The 23,659-nt window shown below is 39.4% G+C and overlaps 2 protein-coding genes across 9 annotated transcripts in view; both read left to right on the top strand.

The window, feature by feature from the left end:
• The first annotated feature begins 1,209 nt into the window (after window positions 1–1,209).
• On the top strand, window positions 1,210–12,297 carry CER1 (cerberus 1, DAN family BMP antagonist). 2 transcript variants are annotated; one of them, XR_010827991.1, is made up of 3 exons: window positions 1,210–4,745; window positions 6,332–8,650; window positions 11,015–12,294. XR_010827991.1 is itself a non-coding variant. In XM_013193532.3 (2 exons), the coding sequence occupies exons 1-2, from the start codon at window positions 4,224–4,226 to the stop codon at window positions 6,623–6,625; spliced, it is 816 nt and encodes a 271-aa protein (XP_013048986.3). In that variant the 5' UTR covers window positions 1,210–4,223; the 3' UTR covers window positions 6,626–12,297. The 2 variants fall into 2 exon arrangements, 1 of the variants encoding a protein (XP_013048986.3); XM_013193532.3 differs by having other exon boundaries at window positions 6,332–12,297.
• A 474-nt stretch (window positions 12,298–12,771) lies between these two features.
• ZDHHC21 (zinc finger DHHC-type palmitoyltransferase 21) overlaps window positions 12,772–23,659 on the top strand; it is a 42,977-nt gene continuing 32,089 nt past the window's right edge. For 2 of the 7 annotated variants that reach the window (XR_007158744.2, XM_013193553.3), the window contains exons 1-4: window positions 12,979–14,601; window positions 15,744–15,860; window positions 19,559–19,761; window positions 23,257–23,355. Coding sequence is in view for 6 of the 7 variants with exons in the window: in XM_013193553.3 (XP_013049007.1) it covers window positions 19,608–19,761; window positions 23,257–23,355 (253 nt within the window). In the remaining variant the exon portion in view is untranslated. Of the gene's footprint in view, window positions 12,823–12,978; window positions 14,602–15,743; window positions 15,861–19,558; window positions 19,762–23,256; window positions 23,356–23,659 lie in introns of those variants that run through there. The other 5 variants (XM_066989066.1, XM_013193550.3, XM_013193551.3 and 2 more) reach the window with 5 other exon arrangements.

The raw sequence follows: 23,659 nt of genomic DNA, 5'->3' as shown, positions 1-23,659 counted from the left end.
TAGAATGTGTTTCTAAAATGATAGGATATTGAAGTGGACTGTAAAATATAAAATCCATTTTAATGATTTAATCATCAATCATGCTATGATGAAATTATTTAGCTCAACAGAAGGCAAGTAATTCAAGCACTGCCTAAGAATTATTTTTAGGCATCAACTGGCAGTGTAACTAATTACTCAGTTTATGTCCATAATGACTGAATAAACTCCAGCTCTGAAACGAATGAGTAATACCACTTTGCATTTGCATGTCACTTGTCATCTATAGACCTGATAGTGTTTTAAAAAGATGGGCAAACATTCATGGTGACTATTTCTGAAAGCATAATGTCCTGAAAAAATGCTACTATGAAGGCAAATCAAAGCCTGCCTGAAAGACGCTGCTGCATTTAGCCACAAAATTTTAAAACCAAAATACAGTGAAAACATGTGCTATGCTTACATGAAAGGATAATCAGGCAGGAAAACAAGTTTTTATAAAAGATACATCATTGGTTTTTGTAGAAATCTGAGATTAGCTGTATTTGGAACATAATGATAATGTGCTTGGTCCAATCCCTGTTGTCAATTATTAGTATATGAGGTTGATGTCACCACAAAGAGACGTACAAATACTTACTATTTTTATCTTCGTAGTGGTTTTCCAAATTCACTGTCCAAGCTGAGATGCCTTCCCATAATGCAGGCTGGCACCTGGCTGAAACAAGAGGCTGAGGACATATCCTGCTACCTGTGTGCAGTTATGCAAGCAGCTGACTCCAACGCAGGTTTAGACTGTGTGTAAATATAGAACAAACTGTGCCCAGACGTATCAGGTCCCATTTCTTACCAAATTTGTCTCTTGGAAAGCAGCCACAGCTTACTATTGTAGGCACGAAGAAGCAGTATGAGATTGGCCTGGCAGAACCAGAGCTGGCATGCAGCTTTTGGCACTCAGCAGATCTTTAAGAAAAACTATCCAAGAAAATCCAGGAACCAGAGCTGGCTTCGCCTAGAGGAGATAAGAGCTCAGTTTTCTACCTTTAGGTTGTAGAGAGATTTGTTGGCATTGCTTTGCTTCAGCCTTCTTTCTTGCTGTGTGGTACAAGATAGAACAGAAAATACCATCCTGATCTTAAACAGTTTTTTTTTTCAGTGCCATTGCACACTAGCAGTTTAACATCTATATGTATATGCCAGAATAAATCTTTATGCAATCCTTGTTAACATTTATACTGCACCAATAATCCACACCAGTTTACTTTACATACAAGTGTCTAGGACAAGCATTCCAGTACTACCATTTTCTTAATTGTTGTGTGACATTCTTAAAATGCACCACGTTTCCTGCTTGCAACCTGACTTGTTCTTTGTGAAAAGATGCAGGAAGAACCCTCTCTGGAAAAAAAAAAAAAGGGAAAAAAAAAAAAGGCAGTCATAAAATTATTTTGCTCATATTTGTATTATGAACAGGAGAAGCTTCCAACAGAAATTAAGGCTGTCTGGGCACTAAACCATGCCTCAAGCACATTGGACACATCAGATAAAAAAGGCCTTGCATGTATGCTTCTTCTTTCAGGGCAGATTAGGGTAACATTTAACCAAGACTATAAGTCTATTCTTTTTTACCTTGAAGGTGGTGGGATTTTTTAATTTTATTTTTTTTTTCAGAAGCCTTTGAAAAGAGGTAAATTGGGCCCTTCAGGCACTTAGTTTTCATTTCTGTAAACATACACGTGAGTTAATTTATCCGTATAATTTTTCTTATATGGATAAAGTTGAAACAAGCATTAAAGGATCAAGACCAAAGCTGGACCTTTTAAACAAAAAGCGCTGTTACATTGTTATGTTCAGCTTGGTGAAAAGACACTGCTGACAAAGGAAGTGAAAAACAGCTTAAAAGCAAACAGAAAGAATACTTCTGTTGTATTTCTACAATCCAGAAGAAACCGACTTTAAATTGTTTTAGTGAACTTCATAGTTTTAAATTCTGAAGCAAAGAGCTGCAAAAATACATAGTGCTTCAAACAATCAAATCTTGTATTTGAAAGTCATTACCAAACATGTCAGACCCTTCTGTGTCAATACAATACAATATAATACACAGGTCTGAGTATCATCCCTGTCTTGTAACATTCCAAGCAACTAAAATAATGAGGAGAAAAGGAAAAAGAGTCATAGAATCATGGAATGACAGAATCATTTAGGTTGGAAAAGACCTCTAAGATCATCAAGTCCAACCATTAACCTAGCAATACCAAATTTACCATGCCCCTAAGCACCACCTCTACACAAACATAATGTACTTATCCTCCTTGAGTAATTCTGAACAACTACCACCAATATGCACCAGATACAAGGAATTTTAGATCCAAACCTCAATCACTTCAGCTAAACATGGTGACCAATGAAGACAGGGTGTGAGGATTCAAACTGTACTTTTAGACTACTTAATTAGCTGTTGACAATCAAATTAATCCTCTTGACTCTTTCCTGCTCCACCATATTACTGCACATGCTTATGTAAATCTGATGCAAGGACTTCTCAGGGGCACGTGTCATAGCTGATCTTGTTGCAGATGCCAACATTTCCTATGATTTCACTCCTGACAATGGAGGGAGAATCTGTTGTCCCATCTTCAGGACTTCAGGAAGTCCCAGACTTCAGGAAAGCACCAAATCAGTGGCAGAATTAAATTTCTCTGGATTGAAGATACAGAGCGATAAAGTTTGTGCCTGACAGTTTTGCTTCCCTTAACAAGATCCTCATCCCACTGAGGTCAAAGCACACATATACTCAAATGGTGGTGTGTGAATAACAACATTCTTGCTGGAGCTCCATGCAGTTCTGTCTCAAGGTTCAAAACAAGACAAGAACAAATTTTAACTCAAGTAAATTATGGAATAAGGACAAGCTCTAAATCTCCACTGTGTGTTACGTCAGTGCCTTGCAAGGAAATTCCCAAGAACTTATTGCCTGCTAATTGAAGTAAACTAAACTAATTCCCCTGAAATGAAAGACATATCATTCCGTATGTCTGGTACAGACTTGCTTGGTTTTCAAAACTAATGAAGAAATTAGCTACAAACTTAAGAGTCTATTAATAGACTATTCTCAGTAGAAACAGGTATGTGTAGAGAACAGAGTCCTGACATCACAAGTTATCTGAAGAAGAATTACCTATTAATATTTTTGGATTAGAATCAATGTTTGAGATATTTATTGAAAATATTTTTTCCTTCTCTCAGTGCTTTCCTAAGTATGCTGTACTACCAGAAGTTTCTTCTCACATGCTGCATAGCTTAACTTTGCAAAACTTGGCCTCCAGCTTAGGTCTGGTAGTCTTTAGATACTTCTGTTGAGATATTCAAGTCTAGAATCACAAAATGCATCAGTTCTAACATATTTTGCTTAAATACTTATTTCATTTGCCAGCTTTACTGTATATTTGTAGTGTCTTTGATGCCTGTACAGGAAGTTTCAGTATTGATCTTTGAGAATCGAGGGTGCAGATTCTATTGACCTTGTGAACTTAGTCTGGACTAGTAATACTTCTGCACTCCTGCATCTGCAAAACTCTTGTCAAAGAGGTGAAGCTAGAGCTAGTGCTCTCTGCCAGGTTCCTCTGGGTGTGTGAGCACAAGTTTGCCAGTTTGCAGCAGTGCTGATGCAGGCCTTGGATCATATTCAAAATCTGAAAGACCAAAATTAGTAGCAACTTTTGAAAACACAGACTGATTTTACATCTCCAGATCCAGCTTCATGTTTTAGAAAACATTAATCAGCTTGCCTTTTCCTGTTGTGATGAAATAACATTCCCTGTTTTGACAGTCTCTAGCTTTGTGGAATGGAAAGTCAAAATAAACAATGAAGACCACATTGAACATGCTAATACACAACCTCAAATGTTTCCTTAATTCCCAGGCCTTAGCTAGACAGCTTATCCAAACATTTCCTCCTGTTGACTCCCCCTGTCTCCCACACCATCCTAGGTTACTAGTTTTTAGATAGGAGCTTGTAATACACATTATACAGATTGAAAGAGGAATTTCATTAGCACAAACTCCACTATCATAATTGTAATCTACAGCAAATGAATATAATTAAGCGCGCTACGGTCTCCCCTGAACTCCCCCATCCTCTTGGCACACAAACTTAAGCTGACACCAGGCTCCTGTATAAAGCTAGCACACTGCGTTCACTGCAATAGCAGCAGGTCTACAGGGCTACACTCAGCAGGACCATGCCACTGCTTCTCCTTCAGCTGCTGGTGCTCTCACATCTGGGAGCCACAGAGCCACAGGCAGATTCACAGCAAAGGAAAAGCAGAAGGCCATTTCAGCAGCTTTTCTACCTGGACAAAAAGCTGCTTGAGAGTCAAAGTTTTCGTGAGCTGGTGGGGGAAAACCCAGTTGAGGAAACCCAGGGACAACCAAGTTTTTTTGTAGCAATTCCACAGACAGCAGGAGAGAGTCAGAAGCAAGGAGAGAAAAAAATGTCGAGATTCATCCTTCCTAACGCAGAACTCTATGCAGACCAAGATGTTAGAACCTGGACAGCACCCAGAGAGGTCTCTCCCGTGGAAAACTTCTCTCCAACCCACTATTCCAGCAAGAGGGACGTTGAACCTCCCTATAGAAAAGATGCCAAGAAATTCTGGGACCACTTCATGTTAAGGAAAAATTCAGCTTCTGAAGAGGTTGTCCTGCCAATCAAGACTAATGAAATGCACCAAGAAACCTGCAGAACCCTGCCTTTTTCCCAGGTAAGAACAGGTGTCCAAGGTCAATAAATGTGCCCTTTTCCCTGCCTCTTATAATCAGCAAGTAAAGACACATGGGTTACTTCATTTGCTAAGACACAGGGCCACACACTTCATAAGCTCTGAGAAAGACTCGAAGCTTTATTTTGATGAGACAGACTGCTAAACTGCAGCACTGGAAAGCCACACATTCAGTTTTCAGAGTTATTTATTCTCTTTTTGCAATGATGTTCTGACCTAGCCTGAGCAAGCAGGGAGGTGGTGAGCAATTGTCTATACAACAAATATACATCTATAATGTTTACATTATACATGAGTTATATATATATAGTCTATATATATATAAATAAAAATATAAATATATTTATATATATAAAAACATATCTATATATATATGTACATATGTATAAAAAATGAGTCCCAGATCAACAATTTACAGGAGAAGCTGGTTGATTTCCTACAGCTAAGCAAATATTTCTGTCTATTGTATTAATCGAAAGACTGATGCATATATCTAATTCCGTACTAAGACTGTTGGAGAACAGGTAAATTGTCCCATGCCCAGATGAACCCATTCTGTCATACTGTAACATCAAGGCAAGTAAGCAGTATAGACAAAAGTGCTGTTTTGCTCATAAGGCAGTATGTATTCTCAGCTTTCTAATAACACCGTGACCATGAGTCAAGGACCACTTTTTTTTACATCCCTAAATTTATTTCCCTGGCAGACATATGTGGCCTAGGCACTTGTACTGTTTTACTTTTTGTGTTAGTGTAATATAGCAAGCTTTCTCCATGATGGCTGCAGTTATGCCAATATTAAAAAGCTAACTTCAGTCTAGCTTTTCCTCGCTTGGGAATTTGACATAGTCTATCCTGATACAAGCAATTATTATTCTTGCAAATCAAGAAAATTACAGAACTTGAATTACACTTTAAATATTTTGTTTTATTTTGTTTTATTTTGTTTTATTTTATTTTATTTTATTTTATTTTATTTTATTTAAAAACCTGCTAAATAACATTATATTCATCTCCCACATCAAAATAAATCATCAAGATTACAGCTGAGTTTAGCTTGTGGTTTATCTGCAAGAATGTTGGTACAAAATGATGTTTTAAGTCCTGCAAGTGGGAAAGACTGCTTAACCATATTGGAAATGCAGAACTCAGAGATCAATTAAAAGGTTAATCCACCTATTGGATTTTCCCCCACCAGCTCACAAAGGCTCTGAGTTAAGCAGAATTTTTTCCTGTGTTGTTCAATCTAAAAACTGCCCATAGGAGTTCTGAAGTTTGGTCTTTGTTGTTTTTGTTTTGTAAAACACAAACCAGTCTTGTATTTTACTGCTTGCTTGCCATAGAAAATAAACATTTTTAAAGTAAATGTTCTGAGAAAAAAGAATAGTTCTTATAGTGTAGTAGATTGGAGTGGTTTTTTTTGTTGTTGTTGTTATTTTTGTTATTTTTGCCTTCATGCTTTCTAGTAAATTCCACTGGTCACTCATACCAGAAATTTAGACTTAGTACTAACCTATATTCATGTATCACTGCAAATACTGTGATCTTCAAACTGTTTTCTGTTTCAGGGTATTGCTCATGAGAGATGTGAGAAGGTGATGGTACAGAATAATCTGTGTTTTGGAAAGTGTAGTTCCTTTCATGTTCCTGGTCCAGAAGATCGTCTTTATACCTTTTGTTCTCAGTGCATGCCCACCAAGTTTTCCATGAAGCGCTTGGATCTCAACTGCACCAGTTCTGTCCCGGTGGTCAAAGAAGTCATGATTGTGGAAGAGTGTAAATGCGAGATTCAGAAGATTAAAGATCCTGTGCTTGAATCTCGACAGCCAGATTTGCGTGAAAATGTACATGAGCAAAATTAACCTATTCAAGGTACCTCTGAAGTCCCTGATAATAAGAATTTGCCAATGGAAAAAAAAAATATCAAAGAACTTCAAAGGCTTTCATCATACAATTACACCAAAATATTAAAGATGTAAATTTCTATATAAACTGCTTCTCTGCTTCAACTATAACTTTACCTAAAATTTAACAGATGTTTCCTTGCAGTTGTTAAAGAAATGGAGATGAGATTATTGGGTTTCTGCATAAAATTTTTATTTTAACAAGGGAAACCTTCTAAAAGTTTTCCACCCTTCCTATAATTAGCATCTTAGGATGCTAGCAAACAACAGCTGAAGAACTAGCCTGATGATTTATCTCTCCAAAAGCCTAATGTAATGGCTGTTCTACATTGCCTTTGCTTGCAGAGACTGAGACTGCCAGTATTGTTCTACTAGCAACACCGAGGAGGCTTTAGTCTCTTCATTGCAAAAACAAGTCTGTTTTTACATCAAGATAGTGACTGGAGAGTGTAAAATATAAATGGACATAAGGCAGAAAGAGAGCTGTGATGAGTTAGGGTCATTCTGATTGCTCCCAGCTGGAGTTCAGTTTCCAGCGAAAACTAACATACCTTGCAACTTACACGCTTAGTGGTTGCAAATGGTATTTTGCCATAGAAACCACTTACTCTCCTTTTACACACCTGCAGTTCCTCTGCATGTATTTTTATTGAAATTTTCATATAGTAGAAGGAAGAAAAAAACGAAAAAGATAGGCTTCCACAGAAAGCACCAGAAATTAATGGATTACTATTGTTGTTATTATCTAATTTCACTGTAGAAAGACAATGCACATTTTCCAGTTAGGTGAATTTTCAGTGTTGGTGCTGACAGCCAGATAAAGTTTAAGTAGTGCTCTCAATAGCTAAACTAAAGCAGAAAACACATTTGTGTGATTGAAAATGAAAATCTGCAAAAGGATCTTATCAGCATGCTGATAGCTGTATAGGTTTATAGGAACACCAGAGAAGGCCTTCTGTTAGAAAAGGTCTGATTCCAGTCCTAGCCAGAACAGACAGCATCAGTGGCTGTTAGCTGAATTGCTGGCTTTGCTGCTCTCTCCAGTTGCTTCTCCCTGGACTTGTCTGGCATCCCTGGCATGCCAGCCAGCGACCAGATTCCAAAAACTGGACCATCCTACTTCTAACCAGCTCCCGTAATCCTCTGGGAATCTGCTCTAGTGCTACTGCCATACTGTCAGACCTGGTCCCCTCTGATTAAACTATCCACAGCTCTTTCTTTGGGTATTGGAAATCTGTATTTCTATAGCTGGTCAATTCAAGGGTTTGGTAAATGATTCCTTTGTGTACAAACTGTGCTATGACCAGAAGTGTCTTAATATTTTGTCCAAGTTCACTGTGGATTTAGAGTGAAATGCCCATTTTTAATTTTACTGGAAATTGCATCTGAATGATATTCTGGTACTGAGTCTGAACTGCTGCAGTAGCAGTTTGCATGTTACATGCAGTGACAGAACTGAAGACTAGTATATAGTTATATTTCACTGTATATAAACCTGTCTCTAAATAATAAAAATTGCCCATTAAAACTAAGCAAAGCCTTCTGTCTGTCCTTTTGCAGTAAGGACTAATGTGTAACTGTATATAGCTGTTTGTATGTTACAGTATGATATATAATGTCATTTCAAATAACAAGCTGTTTTTACCATCCTTATATTGAATGCATTACACCCAATAAATACATATTTTAACTTATTTTAATATATATTCTAGCTTTATAATACTGATCGATATTCTTAGGATGCCAGCTGGTGAAAGGATTCAGAAATCTGCCATCACATGCTGGGCTGCACAAAGCATAAATGGGCTGAGATTATCACCAACTTCACTATTTAACCTGAAAAAGCTAAGTTTTCTGAGGCTTCTAATTACTGATGTTTTAAAGCTGCATGAATATACAGGAATCTTTGTCTGCATTTTCTCTTTTTCTTTTTTTAGCACAAGTATGGTTCAGACTTGATACTCGCAGAGAACCACTTTGAAGGTAGGACCTATGATTCCAATAAAAAGGTAATTAAAAAGAAAAGTCTTCCAGTCTTTTAATTTTGACATGACTGACTGCTAAACTGTGACTTTTGCATATATGAATGGCAGAACTGAAGTTATATTTTAGACTGTAAAGAATTCAGCCTAATTTTTAAAGCTCCTTCTGCGTGCTGAAGATTACTGTAGTCAAAGAAAGCTATTCATGTAGGGAGTCTGCAGGAGTAGATTCTTAGTGTGAATTTGCACAGCTTAAAAGGAGGTGAAAAGAGGTAATGACAGCTGTAGTAATTGCTAATTAGATTAGTGCTGTAGGTTTTTCGGATGAATGTTTAATTAACCCAGCAATGACTGGTTGCATGTAATTAGCACAGCATTCTGCAAAATCAAGAATGTGTTAATTGGATAAGACTTCTCAGCCTCTAAAAATTCATTATTAGGAGTAAGTTGTGCCTAGAGCTAACAAGATTTTGTTCTCTCGGCACAACTATGATGGCCTCTACTAGTATAATGATGTGGGTCAGAAAGGTGAGGGGAACGACCTGTATTAGTATATGGATCCTTCCTGTGGTAATGCTATTATAGCAGCAAACCTGCATGACTTCACTTCAGTTGTGTGCACTCAGAGGTTACACGTTTCCTGTAATTAAAACTTTCCCACTGTAACTATGCTTGCAGTGGAGTACTGCAATGTGACCTCTACTGTTCAAACCTAACGTATAGAACAAGACTAAGCTATAGCTACAGAGCTGTCTGAAAGCTCACCTCAATCTCAAGTGAAGTTTGTGCATTTCTGACATTTTATTTGACCTCCTGGATATTTTTGAAATGGATGTGGAGTGTTTCTGTTCTTTACCTTGGGAATAATTGAGGAAAAGTGCTGTTTATTCTTATTGCTTAAGAAAATCATATCTTCGCTGTATGCTGTTCTCTATAATAAGGGTTTTACAAGGTTGGCTTTAATGCCTGTAACTACATCAAACACCAGAGGGTAGCTCTTAGTGAATTCTACTGAACCATAATTTCCAGGAAAAAAATCTCTGAAGTTGCACTCAGTACTTTGTGGTTGGTACTTTGTCCATCACACTTATGAAATATTCACGGCAAACCTCATGGCTGTCAGCTAACAAGCTTTAGCGTGTTTTACTGACAGGTGGTGAAATCTCATGTGGTACTTTCTCCTAAATTTATGAGCTCCTCACTGGAATTGCAAGACAATGAGATTCCTTACTCCAGGAGGAGCCCCCTGCCAGTCTGTACAGCTGCATAACCAAGTTGTATGGGGCAACTGGGAATGTGTGCTGTGCATGGGAAGAGGTGTGGGGTTGAGGCTACCTGGGGTCCCCCATCAGCAGGCCTGTGTTTTGGGACTTTGCCAGTGGAAACAGGAAACACGTACTGATAGTGAATTATAAATATTTTACATTTTCTGTCTTGCTAATCTTAACTCCTTGAATATTTGGTAGGCAGCTACCAATTTCAGCTCCCTTTAAAGCTCACCCTGGCAGCTGCCAGCATTCCCTTTCCTCAAATGAGAAAGAAGATAAGAAGATGCTGTATTTGTCCCACTGCAAGAGTATTGCTGAAAACATTAAATATCTGTATTGAGAACAAAGTCATCCTGTTTACAGTGCCTCATGCTCTATGGCACCAGCAAAATGCACTTCAATTTAAACAATGAAGAACAGATCAAAACCTAAATGGAATCCAAAACAAACACCCCCCTCCCCCGAAAACCACCCAAACAAAGCAACCCCCCCAAAAACCACCATAACAAAACAAAAACAAAAAGATGCCAGCCTTATCCTTCACTACGGCGTTTTCTGGGGAGTTTTCAATTTGCCGGTTTAGGATTTTGCTATTAGCAGCCATTTAGTCACTGCTGAAGCTGGTTCAAATGCACCTCACAGTCTAATAGCTATGGAGACATTCAACCCTCCTGTCACCCTGCCTGAACTCCTAGCAGTAAGCCCTGGAGGGAGAGAGGGCTTAGAAGAGCTAATGTTACAGCAGGGAACTACCTGAGGGGAGAACCTCATGCCTTTGGAGGGCTGGGTGAAAATTAACCCCCTAAATTAGACTACTGCCTGGTTTAGTATAGACCTCATTTAACCTCTCTGGGCTGGGGGATTCACCATGCCTACAACTGAGGCAGAGGGATCAGAAAATGAATCTGGCCTTTGATTTCCCTTGCGATTAGGTCAGAGAGGGAGAGAAAATGGAGTACCTGAGATGCATGAGTAAAATATGCCACGGGATGCTGAGTAAGAATAGATTGAAAAGGTTTTTGTTTGTTTCTGAAAATGGCAAAAGGAAAAAAAAATGCATTGTGCAAGTTTATAAGATATATTCCTTTAACTTTTAGTGCCTCATCCTCAGTATAAGACATTGTGACTGACAAAAGCTTCTGGGCCAGGACCAGGGCAGGTTTCATTTCAATGTGGCATGTGACTAATACGGACCTCTGTCATGCACCAGAAATGTGGACCTTCATGACGTAAAGAATTTGGCTCCTTCTAAAGTTTACAAGAGTCTCCAATTTATACTAGCAAGGTTTCCAAGGAAGTTAGCAACAAAAATGTTGCCAAAGAAAAGAAGTGGCAGTAACAAACTGCACAATTTAGAAGGATCCAGGAAGGCAGGTACTGTTGAGAAGGCTGATTCCTCAACCCAGGAGATATCTGAACACATACAGCCCCTACTGCACATCGATCATAGGACACAATTGGACACAAAATGATTCCTGGAACACAGCCTCATGAAGCAAGGGACTTGTAAGCAGTAAGAATCCAGGGAGTCATAGTGCATACCTCTCTCTTGCATGTGCTCTCCGAAACAGAGCATCAGCTGTTCCTGCACATGGCTTGATTTTAGCATGCTGATTTAATATTTACAGAGTGCCAATAAAATTTTTATGATGACAGCTGGTGGCTCCTGTGGTAATTTATAAACAGCAACAACAACACAACACAGACATCAGAAACTCCAAGAGGAATCCTACACTATTGTGCAATAATCTCTACCAAAGAATACGAGTATTTTTCTTATTTCACAGACTTTTAATAATCTTTGTGTAATATGTCCATGTTGGACTTTACGTAAAGTCCATATTATGCAGTTAATATTTCCTCTAAGTATTATTTTTTTCTTCAGAACGGACTTGGCTATAAAGACTCATCATTATCTATCACATCATCTGAAATGAAATGGATCTAGATTTGCTATTGTGGTAACAGTGTTGGGTAATTTCTGTATTTGGGGCCTTTGCAAGTTAAACTGGGAAGTCAAGCACATGATTGCCTGCTTTTCTACCTGCACTGTGCTACCCCAAAAGAAGTATTAACAAATGGGAATTGTGCTGCTGGCTGAGCTTGAGCAGGCTACTGTTTCACTACCCGTTTACTCTGAGAATGCGTAGGTAGAAAAAATACAAGTTGCCTGACCAGACTACAGATCCAGTGACTGGCCATTATCAGTGTGCCATGACAGATCTGCAAGTAACTGGTACTCAGCTGGAAGATGGTATTACTGACTTATTTTTCATTCTACAGAAAACTTCCAACTGTTCAGCTTTTCCTCTGTTAATCTTTCCACTTTATTTCCCAAGTTGTTTTCCTTTCCTCTCCATGTTTTTTTCCCGTCTTCTTTTATCCTTCAAAACACTGGAATGTTTCCATAAACCATTTATTATGTCTTTTACACATAAATCCCTAAGTGAAATTTGTAATGGAATGTATTATGTCTTTTACATATAAGCGAAATTTGTGATGGAATAGGCACCGAAGCTGGTCTTGTCACAATAACCTTTCCAGAAATTGTTGTTATCAATGTTTTATTTAACAGCCGAATGAATCAGTCAATTTTCATTGTGGCCTGTTCCTATGGCTGGCTTTATTTCAGCCCCTTTATCAAGTTTTAGGGAAAAACAAACAAAAAAAAAAAACCAACAAAAAAAAAACATTAACGGCAGCCTCTTCACGCAGCTACCGCCAGGCGCGCATGCGCGGCGGCGCTGGCGGCGGAAGCGGAAGGTAGCGCTCCGGGCTCGCGACGGCGGCCCCCCGCGGTTGCCATGGAGAGCGGGAGAGCGGGGGGCGCGTGAGCGCGGCCCCTCCCTCCCCCCCCCCCCCCCCCCCCCCCCCCCCCCCGTTCCCCGCGCGGCGTCGCTTGACGGTTGGTTCCGCCTCGCGAGCGGCGACGGGGGGGAGGGTGGGACGGGGGGTGCCGCGGCCGTTACAGACCGTTACGGACCGTTACGGACCGTTACGGACCGTTACGGACCGGCGGGTGGCCGCTGAGGGGTCCCGGTGGCCCGGCGGGGGGGTGAGGGGCGACCGAGGCGGGCGAGGCTGGGCTGTAGGCGGCTTTATGTAGGGTGCGCCCCGTGCTACCGGCCCCGGGAGGCGGTTGTACGGGGGTTAAGGTGTTGTGTTTTTTTTTGGGAAACGATGAGGGTGCCTCTTGCCCTTGAAGTGGTAATGGAAGAGGTGCTTGGGGTTTGTTAGCCAGCAGGCGAAGGTGCAGTGCCCTCACATCTCTTCTGGTTACACACTTTCAGTTTCCATCCGCACTTATTTGTAGAATGAGCTTGTAGGTCTTCGGACACAGGACCTGACCAGTGATGTGCTAAGTAATACGTTTTATCTAAGAAATTATATATAATCCGTCCATAAGATGCTGTTTGGTCAGCAGTAGGTGAAGATAATTTCCTTGTGTTTGTGGTAAGTAAGGGTGTAGTGTGTATATATCGACAGCCCAACCCCATGTGGTGCTTGGCATTCACTTAATGAATGCAATAGATGTTTACAGAAACACCTTGCAAGGTTTTATCGGTAGTAAAGAACTAGCTGGGAATGTCATGCCTACCTTAACCAACCTATCAACAGCCACCTAGTAACTGTATGGTGCAAAGGCCTCTCTTAACAGCCCATTTATTGCATGAATGTGCAACGCTGGGTACGTGGGGTTTTGTCACAGCAAAAATATGCTGCTGCTTTTGTTAACTGGTTATTCAGATACTAGTTTTGTTAAGCTGGAGAGCTGCAGAAACACATCTTGTCTGATGCAACTCTTCACAAAGCTGACTTCTTAAATATGTAGTTGAAAAGTAATTTAGTCATTTGGTTCATGTCCGTGGTTTTTTTCTGGTGAAGTGTATTTTCAGTTTTGTAATAGTTATTTTAGACACTAATTCTTGTAAACTACAGAAGATTTTTGGAAAAGTTGCAGATGTAAAACCGCAGGTGGATCCACAATTTGGGGGGAGCCTGTTGATTGACACATCCTTGCTCTAGCTATCACAGATGTTGTAGGAAGTTTCTACTCTCTGTTCCTTTTTCTATGTATATTGCATAGAATACCTTCTTTAGAAAGCAATGTTTTCTTACTCTGAAAGGATATTTTATAAAGCGTTGTATTGCTCGGTTTGTATGGGGTCTTTAAATCTCATTCTCCAGTGAAAAATACTATGAGATACCGGCCTGTGTGAGCATTTGTTTAAGCATTTGTGGAAAATTTCTGGAAGTGAGTTTTCACAAGTCTTACTTTTCATACAGATGTAGAAGTCCAGGGCTACTTGTTCAGCTGAAATGAGGCAGAATGTACAGGATCTTGGTGCATCAATGCAACAGCCATAAAACTGCAAGAAGCAAGTTGTCACCAGAGCTGGGTGTCATGCTTCTTGAGATGGGAATTTGAGCAGTACTTGTTTCAGGTTTATTTATGAAACTTTTCTAAATAGGTGTTGGGACAGTCTTGGTGCAAAACTGAATACTTTTGGGGGGGAGTTTGCATTCAGGTGAACCTGTTAGAGTAATCTCTACTTCATGTTAACATTTCTGGTTTGTGCAAAGCTTTCTCTGTTTTGGGGAGTGACTTTCTGCCTTCCTGATTCATTTTGTAGTCTATTACTGAGTGGACATCACAGCAGAAGTCATACTGAAGGTCATTACGGTGAGCAAATACTGAATTTATGATACTGTTAACTGAACTGGGAAGAAGGAAGAGGGTTAGGAAAAAATGCTCTCAAGGCATTATTTAGTAAAAGTATTTGGAAAAGCAAAACCAATTTTTGACTGTGTAGGAAAGACTCAGTCACCTTTTGATAAATCTGAATCTTTTCACAGCCACGGATACTGCTTCCTTTCAAATGCGTTGTGTTTGAGATGTTTATTTAGAATAGATTGTTATAAATTCTGGTAAAAAGGAAGAAGAACACAAAGCCTCTAGTGTAAGTGCTGTGTTTTATCCTAAATTATTTTATTGGAAAAGTTTTAGGCATGAATACTGGGTTTCTAGATATAAATCACTTGTTTCTTTTCAACTGAATTTTTGCAAACCAGGTCATAAACCTTTTTTCCTCTACGTATTCTAATTATTCTTATCAGAAATGGTACATCCTAAAGAACTGACACAATTGTTTGTGATCAGTCTTCCTTCATTTGGATATAATTTTTAAGTGAAAGAGTGAATATAGATTTTTTTAAAGTATGTTTTGGGAGTGAAGACTACAAATTTAACTTGTCTCTGAACTGAATTCATATCTTACATTTTCTACCTAGTGACTGGAATACACATGTGTTTGTTTAATATTTTTTCCCCATACAGATTAATGTATATATGGTATGTCAACACAGGGGAAGAGGGGAAAAAGCTCGCTTTGCTAGAGGAAGTCATTATATTAACATCATTTCTGCAATATTGCTGACAGAAGTATGAAGAAAAATAGGAAACTTAATTTGTCATTATAATAGGCAAGCAGGAAGCAAGTGTATGACAATTTAATGTAACTAAGATATACTGACAGTAGTGAAGTTTTCTGTAGAAATGTATCTGAATTCTCCTGTCTTAAAATCTGTGTTAAGATTGGGAAATAGCCTAGAACTGAAACTAGAAGAAAGCTACTTAGAATCAGCATATCAATTTAGACATGAGAGGGAACGGATCTGCATATCTGTGTAAGTAACTTGAAAGGAAGCTCTGTTCAATGATGAGAAGTATGAAAAACAGCATAGAAGGTAATCCATTATATTCTACCTTTCAAAACAGTGATGAGGGTCATTTGAGTATCACTCGCTTTTCTCTGTTTATTTCAGAAAAGATAGAGAAGAGAAGGGGTCCAGAGTTAGATGATGAAAGCTCTCTCTCCTTTTACTGAGAATGGGTCCTTCTTTTGCATAGTTCCAAATTCATAAAACTTGCTGTCATCGAAGGTATGGTTTTGTCATTGGCTTGTTTTTATTTATTTATTACAAAATTAAATAATGTCATGCATGCAACTGTTAAGTCATTGAGCAGTAAGAATCTGGGACAAATTTCCATTATAGGCATTCCTATTGTTTTCTCTAGAGTATCTCTCATGTTATACTTAGTAGGCCACTCAGAAGCAACTATTTCTGTTGTTTTATCTCTCTATTTTGTTCCCTGAGATGTTATTTCCTCTTCTGAGGATATGCTGTGAAGTTCTGGAATATCTACTGTTCTGGTAAGATGGAAACTGAATGGATTCTGTAGCAGTCAGCAATGTTTCAAGCTGCCTGTGGTTTTATTGGCCTCTGCTTTTTTGTCTACAAGATTTCCCCTTTGTAAATCCATGCTGACTACTACCAATCACCTTCTTGTCCTTCGTGTGTTTAGAAACGGTTTCCAGGACTATTAGGTCTGCCTTCCAAGGGATCAGGGTGAGGCTAAAAAGCCTGTGGTTTCCTGGATCCTTCTCCTTGCATTTAAAAATAGGAATGTCACTTGCATGTTTGAGTCCTCAGGAACCTCTCCCATCAGCTCAGCCTTTCACAAGTAATTGAGCATGGTCTCACAATGACATGGGGCTACCTCCCTCAGCACTTGTAGTTGCATCCCATCAGGTCCCGTGAAGTTGTGTACATCCAGTTTGTTTAAAGGTTTCTTAACGTGATCTTCCCTCACTAAGGGTAAGTCTCTCTGGATTTGTACTTTCCCACTGCTCTTAGGGGCCTGGGGTTCTGGAAAGCAGGTCTTACCCATAAAGACTGAGGTGAAAAAGGCACTTAGACTTTTTCTGTGACCTTTCAGCAGGCACCCTGCCCCATTCAGCAGCAAGCCCACTTTTACCCTGGCCTTCCTTATGCTGCTGGTATACTTGTAGAAGTCCTTCTTGTTGACTTTCACATTCCTTACCTATTCAGCGCCAAATTCAACTCCAGTTGGCTTTCCTAATCCCAGCCCTGTATACCCAAATAGTGTTTCTGTATTCTTCATGGGACACCTGTTCCTGCTGCCCCTTCATATGTGCTTCATTTTTATATCTGAGTTTTGTCAGGTACATCTTGTTCATCTGTGGAAGCCTCCAGCCACCTATGATTGGGCTCCTGCACACTGGGATGGACCATTCTAGAACCTTGAGGTGGTTCTTGAACCTGGACTCCTCTTCTCTACAGGATGGTCTCCCAAGGGTTGTAAGGTCCTGATGGAGGCCAAAGTCTGTTTTGAAGTCTGGGATTGTGATCTTGCTGTTTGCCATATTCCCTCCTTTAAAGTCATCTCATGGATATTGTAGCAACGCTACCCCTACATTCCATGATCTGAGTGAGATCACAGTGCTAGAACTGCATGCAGAACAACGTGTTGGTCTTTGGGATTCATCTATTCCTCTATGCCTTCTCCATCACCTGCAGGATGAAGGAGATACCACCTAGCCACCAGGCCTTGGCTGTCGTCACCCGAGCCATGTTGTCATGCCAGCTGTACTCCTGGTCTCCCCTGGCTGTACCTTTGGTGCCCATGTAGAAGAAGAGCAGCTGGGTGTGATAGTTTGAGGGCCAGGCTACTGGCCTCAGTAACAGCTTTTTTTGTGGTATCCTGGACCCAAGCCCTTGGCAAGCAGCAGACCTTGTCAGGTGACAGGTTGTGTCAGCAGAGGCACCTCAGCCCCTGCAGCAGGGAGTTTCTCACCACTCACTCTTCTTTGACCCATCCTGCTTGCTCTGCCATGGTTCTTGGGCTGAGCCAACCCACAGGCTCATTTGGACAGAACTCGATGCTCTTGTTTGCTGCCAGGTCCCTGGGGAACCATCCACCTGGTGCCGGAGCTCACAAGATCCCAGCCTTCTCCATCTTGGGTATCTCCATCCCAGCCTGACAAGCACAGGTGCTGCCTGTGTCCCTTCTGAGTGCACATACAGCTGGGGGTTAAGGCTTGTTGTAGCTGCAGTGTCTTGAAAGAGATCTGGTCCATCTCCTTTTCAGCTTTGCTGATGTTGTATAGTCTGCTCACCTCCTCCCACAGCTTTGCTGCTAGATGAAACAGATCCTCCAGCACACACTTAGAGTGATGTAAAATGTTATTTAGTTCTAAACCTGCTGGTTTCCAAAGCTAACTCGCAAAAGAGTCATATTAAGAACTATCAGATTCAGGAGTATAATAAATTCTACGTTATTTATGTGTCTAGAGACTGTGCATATGTGCTACTACTAATACTGTGTATATGACAGACTATTATGCATGCATGTTACATACAGTAAAATAAAAATAAGTATAGGACTAAAAGTCTTCAGTTTTTTTCATATACTTAAAAATGGTTTTAAGGGTACAGTAAGATGTATTTAGGTTATACAATACAGGTTTATAACAAATGTTATAGCAAATTTTAGGGTAAAAGTGGCAAATGCACTGCTATACTTGAAAAGGAACACTTGCACTAGAAGACAGCAATCAACAGGTGCATAAACAGGGAATAAAAGTGTGAAAACATCTGCTTATTTGGGTCTGTGTTTAGATAGTTACCTAGAAAAAGACTAAAACAAGGTATTAATGAAACTTGTGGGTAGGTAGTATTAAGCAGAGAAGTTGTGAATGACAGAGAGAATGAAACAAACCCCCTGGAAACAGGTAACATTTGACTGATAAAGGAGGTGAAATTCCAATGTAGCAAAAATAAAGGAATGAGAGGAAATCTATCTGAAATGAATGGGTTCCCTGAAGCCCAGAGGTAAGGGAAACTGCTGTTCAAAGGAGAGCCTCTTGGATAGAGTGTAGCCAGGGTTTGTTGTAACATTAAGATACTTAACATGAAGGCAGCCTGACAAAAAATGTAATGGTAGTAATCCTTTCCTTGAAGGTCCTGGTGAGTAGTGCTTACAACATATAGTGCTGGGAAAGAGCAAAAAAACACCAAACCGTTGTGCTCTGAAGTTAATATTCATGGGTTTTCTTGAGTCTAAAATTAATAAAAAAACAACTAACCAACCAAACGAAAAACCCAGCACATTAAACTGTCAGAATGTAAACCTCGATATTTTAAGTTTGATTAATAGTGAGAAAACATTTTGTTATACCTCTTAAAAATCTACGTGAAAAATGTTAGGGTATTGTGCTTCCTTTATATGTTGGTTTGCTCTAAATGGCACAAAGGAGAATATTTAGCAGTGAAAAACAACAAAATCGTAGGCGAGCCTGTGAAAATTTTAGCATACGAGCTTTAAAAAAAATTGTCTTAATATGTAGCTGGGAGAATACAGTAGGTGGGTGGGACAAATCCTTGTATAAGATAAATTATTCCATGTATTTCATCGCAGCCTTTTTATTTTGATGGGAGACTTCTGTAAATGTTAGTCTCATTTGCCACTGCCAGCTGTCTGACCTTAGTTGCTTGCTTTTTCTATTACTTGTTGTTTTTTCCAGTGTTCTTTTTACTTGCATCTTGATGATAAATGTTGCTTTTTAGTGAAATATAGCTAGTTAATAAAATCATAAGGTACTTCTGTTCCCTCTACATGAACAGTGTATGTGAAAAATTTTTAAATTTTGATTTAATTCCTTAAATCATAAACTGACTTTTTTTTTCCCGTTTGAATGTGTATGGACCCCTGTAGGTTGAACAATGCTAGTTTCATGTACATCTGTTTTTGTTTTTGTTTTTTATTATCTTTCTAGGATCATCTTTTCTTCTTGAGTGTGACAGATTGTTACATGTTTGTGTTCAATGGGACTTCGAATTCACTTTGTGGTTGACCCTCAGGGTTGGTGCTGCATGGGCCTGATTATCTTTGTTTGGCTGTACAATACAATCTTCATTCCAAAAGTCATCCTTTTTCCTCACTATGAAGAGGGACATATTTCAGCTGTGGCAATTCTGTGTAAGTCCTTTTTAAAGTAACTTAGTCCTTTATTCTACTAGTAAAAATAGTATCTTTGGACAACAGTTAACAGGGCGGAATACGAAGGATAAAAGCACAGGGACACATTTTATACTTCTGTGCTATCAGAAGTTGAGACGCTCCTTTCAAAGGTGTTATGGTAAAACTCATTTGTGTGGAAAGTGGGGAGAAGCATTAACACAGCTTTAAAGTCCTGTAGCTAGAACTTTTTTACTAGATTAACTACGAGTGTAATTATGAGAAGTTGATAGAAGTTAAGACTCATATAGCCCTTAGTGTTTGTCAGAAGTTAGGGTGGTAGTTCTGTTGGTTGAATAACTGCTTTTTGTTAGCTTTGTCACATACCCCTGATAAGTCAGCTAATATGAATTATGCTAATAGGATCTGTTGAGGAAAAAGCTTCTATTATAACAGGAGCCAGCTTTTTGGTGAAAACGGACCATTGGGAATGTCCTCTCACATGGAGGCTTTGAGGTATAGAATGGCTGGCGTGTATTTGATAAGGCAGTGGAGGAACTTCTTGACATAAATAAGTTCAAGGTGTCATCCTGCTGCTGCTATCAAAACAGTGTTAACCACTACCTTTTCTTTCCCTTTTCAATTTTAGGGAGTACTTAATATTGTAGACTGTATAGCACCAAAAATATATCTGTAACTGAATGAGAAGACTGAGTAATTTCTAATTCAGTGCTGGAATATCTACTTTTTTGATGTAGTGTAAAACAGTTACCTTACACACCTCTGAATAACTAGCACTTTTCTACTGGAGACCAAAGCTGAGAAAATTAAGATACGTGTTTCAAGACTTGGATTGTCCCTACAGTATAATTAACATATAGCTTCCTAAATGTTAATGTGTTGAATAGTAGTAAGATCTGTTCAGATGGTGATTTGTTTTTGTTGGTTTGGTGTTGTGTGTTCTTATTTATTTTCTTTGTTGTGTGACCAGTTCTGTCATAGTAAATGTCCTAATGACTGTGTACCTGTGTCATTGCTTTATTTGTAATGTTTCATAGGTGGGGATATTTTATTTTGTTGGGTGGAACAAAATCACATGTTAAAACAAGTGTGAAAATGTGCTGTATATACCTCAGAATTTAACTTTTCTTTTGAAATGGCTTTATGTTTTTTTGCAATATCTTGTAAAAGCAAGATGAAGATTTTGGTAGATCGGAAAGCTACAGCAAAGCTTGGTATAATTTTGAACTAATCATTCTAATCTTTGAATGTAACTGTTTCTTTAATAGAAAGGGTGGTAGTGCTACTGCATGGTACAATTTGGTTTTTCTTTTAATATGTCATTAAGTGCTTCTTACAATCAAAACATAGGAAATTGAGGACGGAAAGTTCAGTAAGCTTTGAATCTTTGCCAGGATGAGGCTGAGCTGTCTTTACAATTGTGGAAAGTTTTTTGTGTTTTTTTTTTTTTTTTTAAATGGGCAGAGACTTGTAAGTGCATGCTGTTTCTCGCATCAATGCTTGAAATAAAACTTTTGATCCCCAAGTCTTGCTATTCTTGTATGTCCAGCATTCATGGAGGATGGATTAGAGGATAGGTCCACCATAATAATGGCAAATCTGTTGGGGTTTATGAAGGAAGCTGAGGAAATGTGCTGTTTCCTAATAGCTGGAAAGCAAGACAAAGAATTCCTTTATACTTGCCAGCTCTTTAATTTCTTTTCCTGGTTATCTGTGGCTAGCCAGTGAAAAGTCAAGTAGTGGGCTACCTGGGGTTGTACACAGATGGTGCAAAATTGCAGCTCTTGTGTTTATAAAACCCACTGGTCAAGTAAGTCTGACAGGATACAATTTCCTTTTGGGTTTCACACTGGTTCTGTGAAGCACTGATGAACAGCACAGAGCAAATTCATGATCTTAATGCATCTGTGAAGTGTTATGCTGCTGACTTGTTAAAAAGTTGAGGGTTTACAGCTGTCCCTAAATTTTGAGACCTGATATATTTGTAAACCCAATTGATGGGGATTCACTGAATGGATATATAATTTGATGAACCTTGTACATACCGGTATAATCATAGAGTCACAAAGGTTGGAAAAGACCTTCAAGATCACCTGGTCCAACCATCTCCCTACTACCAATATCACCCACTAAACCGTGGTTCCTAAGCACCATGTCCAACCTTTCCTGTGCACAGCTTTCCAGCCACTCTGCCCCAAGCCTGTAGTGCTGCATGGGGCTGTTGCGGCCAAAGTGCAGGTCCTGGCACTTAGCCATGTTGAACCTCATCCTGTTGGCCTCTGCCCATCGACCCAACCTGTCCAGGTCCCTCTGCAGAGCCTTCCCACCCTCCAGCAGATCGACACTTCCCCCCAGCTTGGTGTTGTCTGCAAACTTCCTGGGGGAGCACTCAATTCCCTCATCCAAGTCATCAATAAAGATATTAAAGAGGATGGGCCCCAACACTGACCCCTGGGGAACACTACTGGTGACTGGTCACCAGCTGGATTTCACTCCATTCACCACCACTCTCTGGGCCTGGCCATCCAGCCAGTTTTTAACCCAGTAAAGAGCGTCTCTGTCCAAGCCATGGGCTGCCAGCTTCTCCAGGAGAATACTGTGGGAGACCGTGTCAAAGGCCTTGCTGAAATCTAGGTAGACTACGTCAGCAGCCTTTCCCTCATCCACCAGGTAGATCACCTGGTGATAGAAGAAGATGAGGTTGGTCAGGCAAGACTTGCCTTTCATGAACCCATGCTGACTGGGCCCGATCCTGTGCATATGCTACGTGACTGCATTCAAGATGACGTGTTGCATCACCTCTCGTGGCACCGAGGTCAGGCTCAGAGGCCTGTAGTTCCCTTGGTCCTCCTTATGACCCTTCTTATAGATGGGCATCACATTAGCAAGTCTCCCGTCATCTGGAACCTCTCTGGATGACTGTGACCATGACCATAATGTCTTTTGATTATTTTCTTTTTTTTTCATTTAAAAGCTAAATAAATCACACCTATTTTTTAAATGAGCAACCTGGTCTAGTGGAAGGTGTCCCTGCCTGTGGTGTCTGTGTGTGTGTGGGGGGCTGCAATTAGATGATCTTGAAGATCCTTTCCAACCCAGACCATTCTATGATTCTGTGGTTCATTTTGCCTTCTGGATAGTGGAAAAGCAATTATCTTTACTTTATATAATTAAAGACTGTCATGGGTTGCCTGCACAAAGGTTCTGAAGTGGTTTTTAATTTTTTTGGGGGCGTTTTATACACTTAAGTGATTACTATTGTTTTAATGTATTTTTGCATAGAGGATATTGAATATTTATGCATAATAAGTACAAATAGTTGTTAGCATATGTAAAATACTGTTGACTGTAATGAGAAAAAAAATATTTTATTTTTTCACATTTACCTGCTCTTTTGAAATTTTAATATGCTTGAAGTAATTTAAGTCTGATGTGTTAACCCTCCTGATTTTCTCCCCAAAAAACAGTAACAAATGATCGCTTGTTTTTTTTCAGGTTATTACTTGTGTTCATTGTTTTGTATAGCTTCATTAGTAAGAGCCTCTGTAGCTGATCCAGGAAAACTACCTGAAAACCCAAAGATTCCAATTACAGGTACATTAAGTTGTTTCTATATAGCTGAATAAAACTTACTTTAATGTCCTCAGAATAATTGGAAATCAATTTGATTTTGTAAGATTTAATTGAAACCACAAGCAGTCTCTGTTGAAGACTATATTGTTTCTGAAATGAAATTCAGTATAACTCACTTTTCTAACCTTTACATTTCTAGCACTTTCTGCTGTGCAGACTCAAAACTTCTTTTTAAAAATTTGTACTCCTTCAGATGTTTAGTTATGCAGGAACTTATGATAGGAAATCTTTTGATGGGGAGAATTTTGCATTCTGTGCTTTCAAA

Source organism: Anser cygnoides, chromosome Z, assembly GCF_040182565.1.
Source record: "Anser cygnoides isolate HZ-2024a breed goose chromosome Z, Taihu_goose_T2T_genome, whole genome shotgun sequence".
Lineage (NCBI taxonomy): Eukaryota > Metazoa > Chordata > Aves > Anseriformes > Anatidae > Anser > Anser cygnoides.
Note: the sequence above shows the minus strand (reverse complement) of the source record. Positions and strands in the feature narration are given on the sequence as shown.

What these genes read in the sequence shown, in the direction of transcription:
- CER1 (XM_013193532.3), top strand. Translation starts at nt 4,224, where the DNA reads ATGCCACTGCTTCTCCTTCAGCTGCTGGTGCTCTCACATCTGGGAGCC. An exon ending in GAACCCTGCCTTTTTCCCAG is followed by an intron (nt 4,746 to 6,331) that starts GTAAGAACAGGT and finishes TTTCTGTTTCAG; the next exon opens with GGTATTGCTCATGAGAGATG.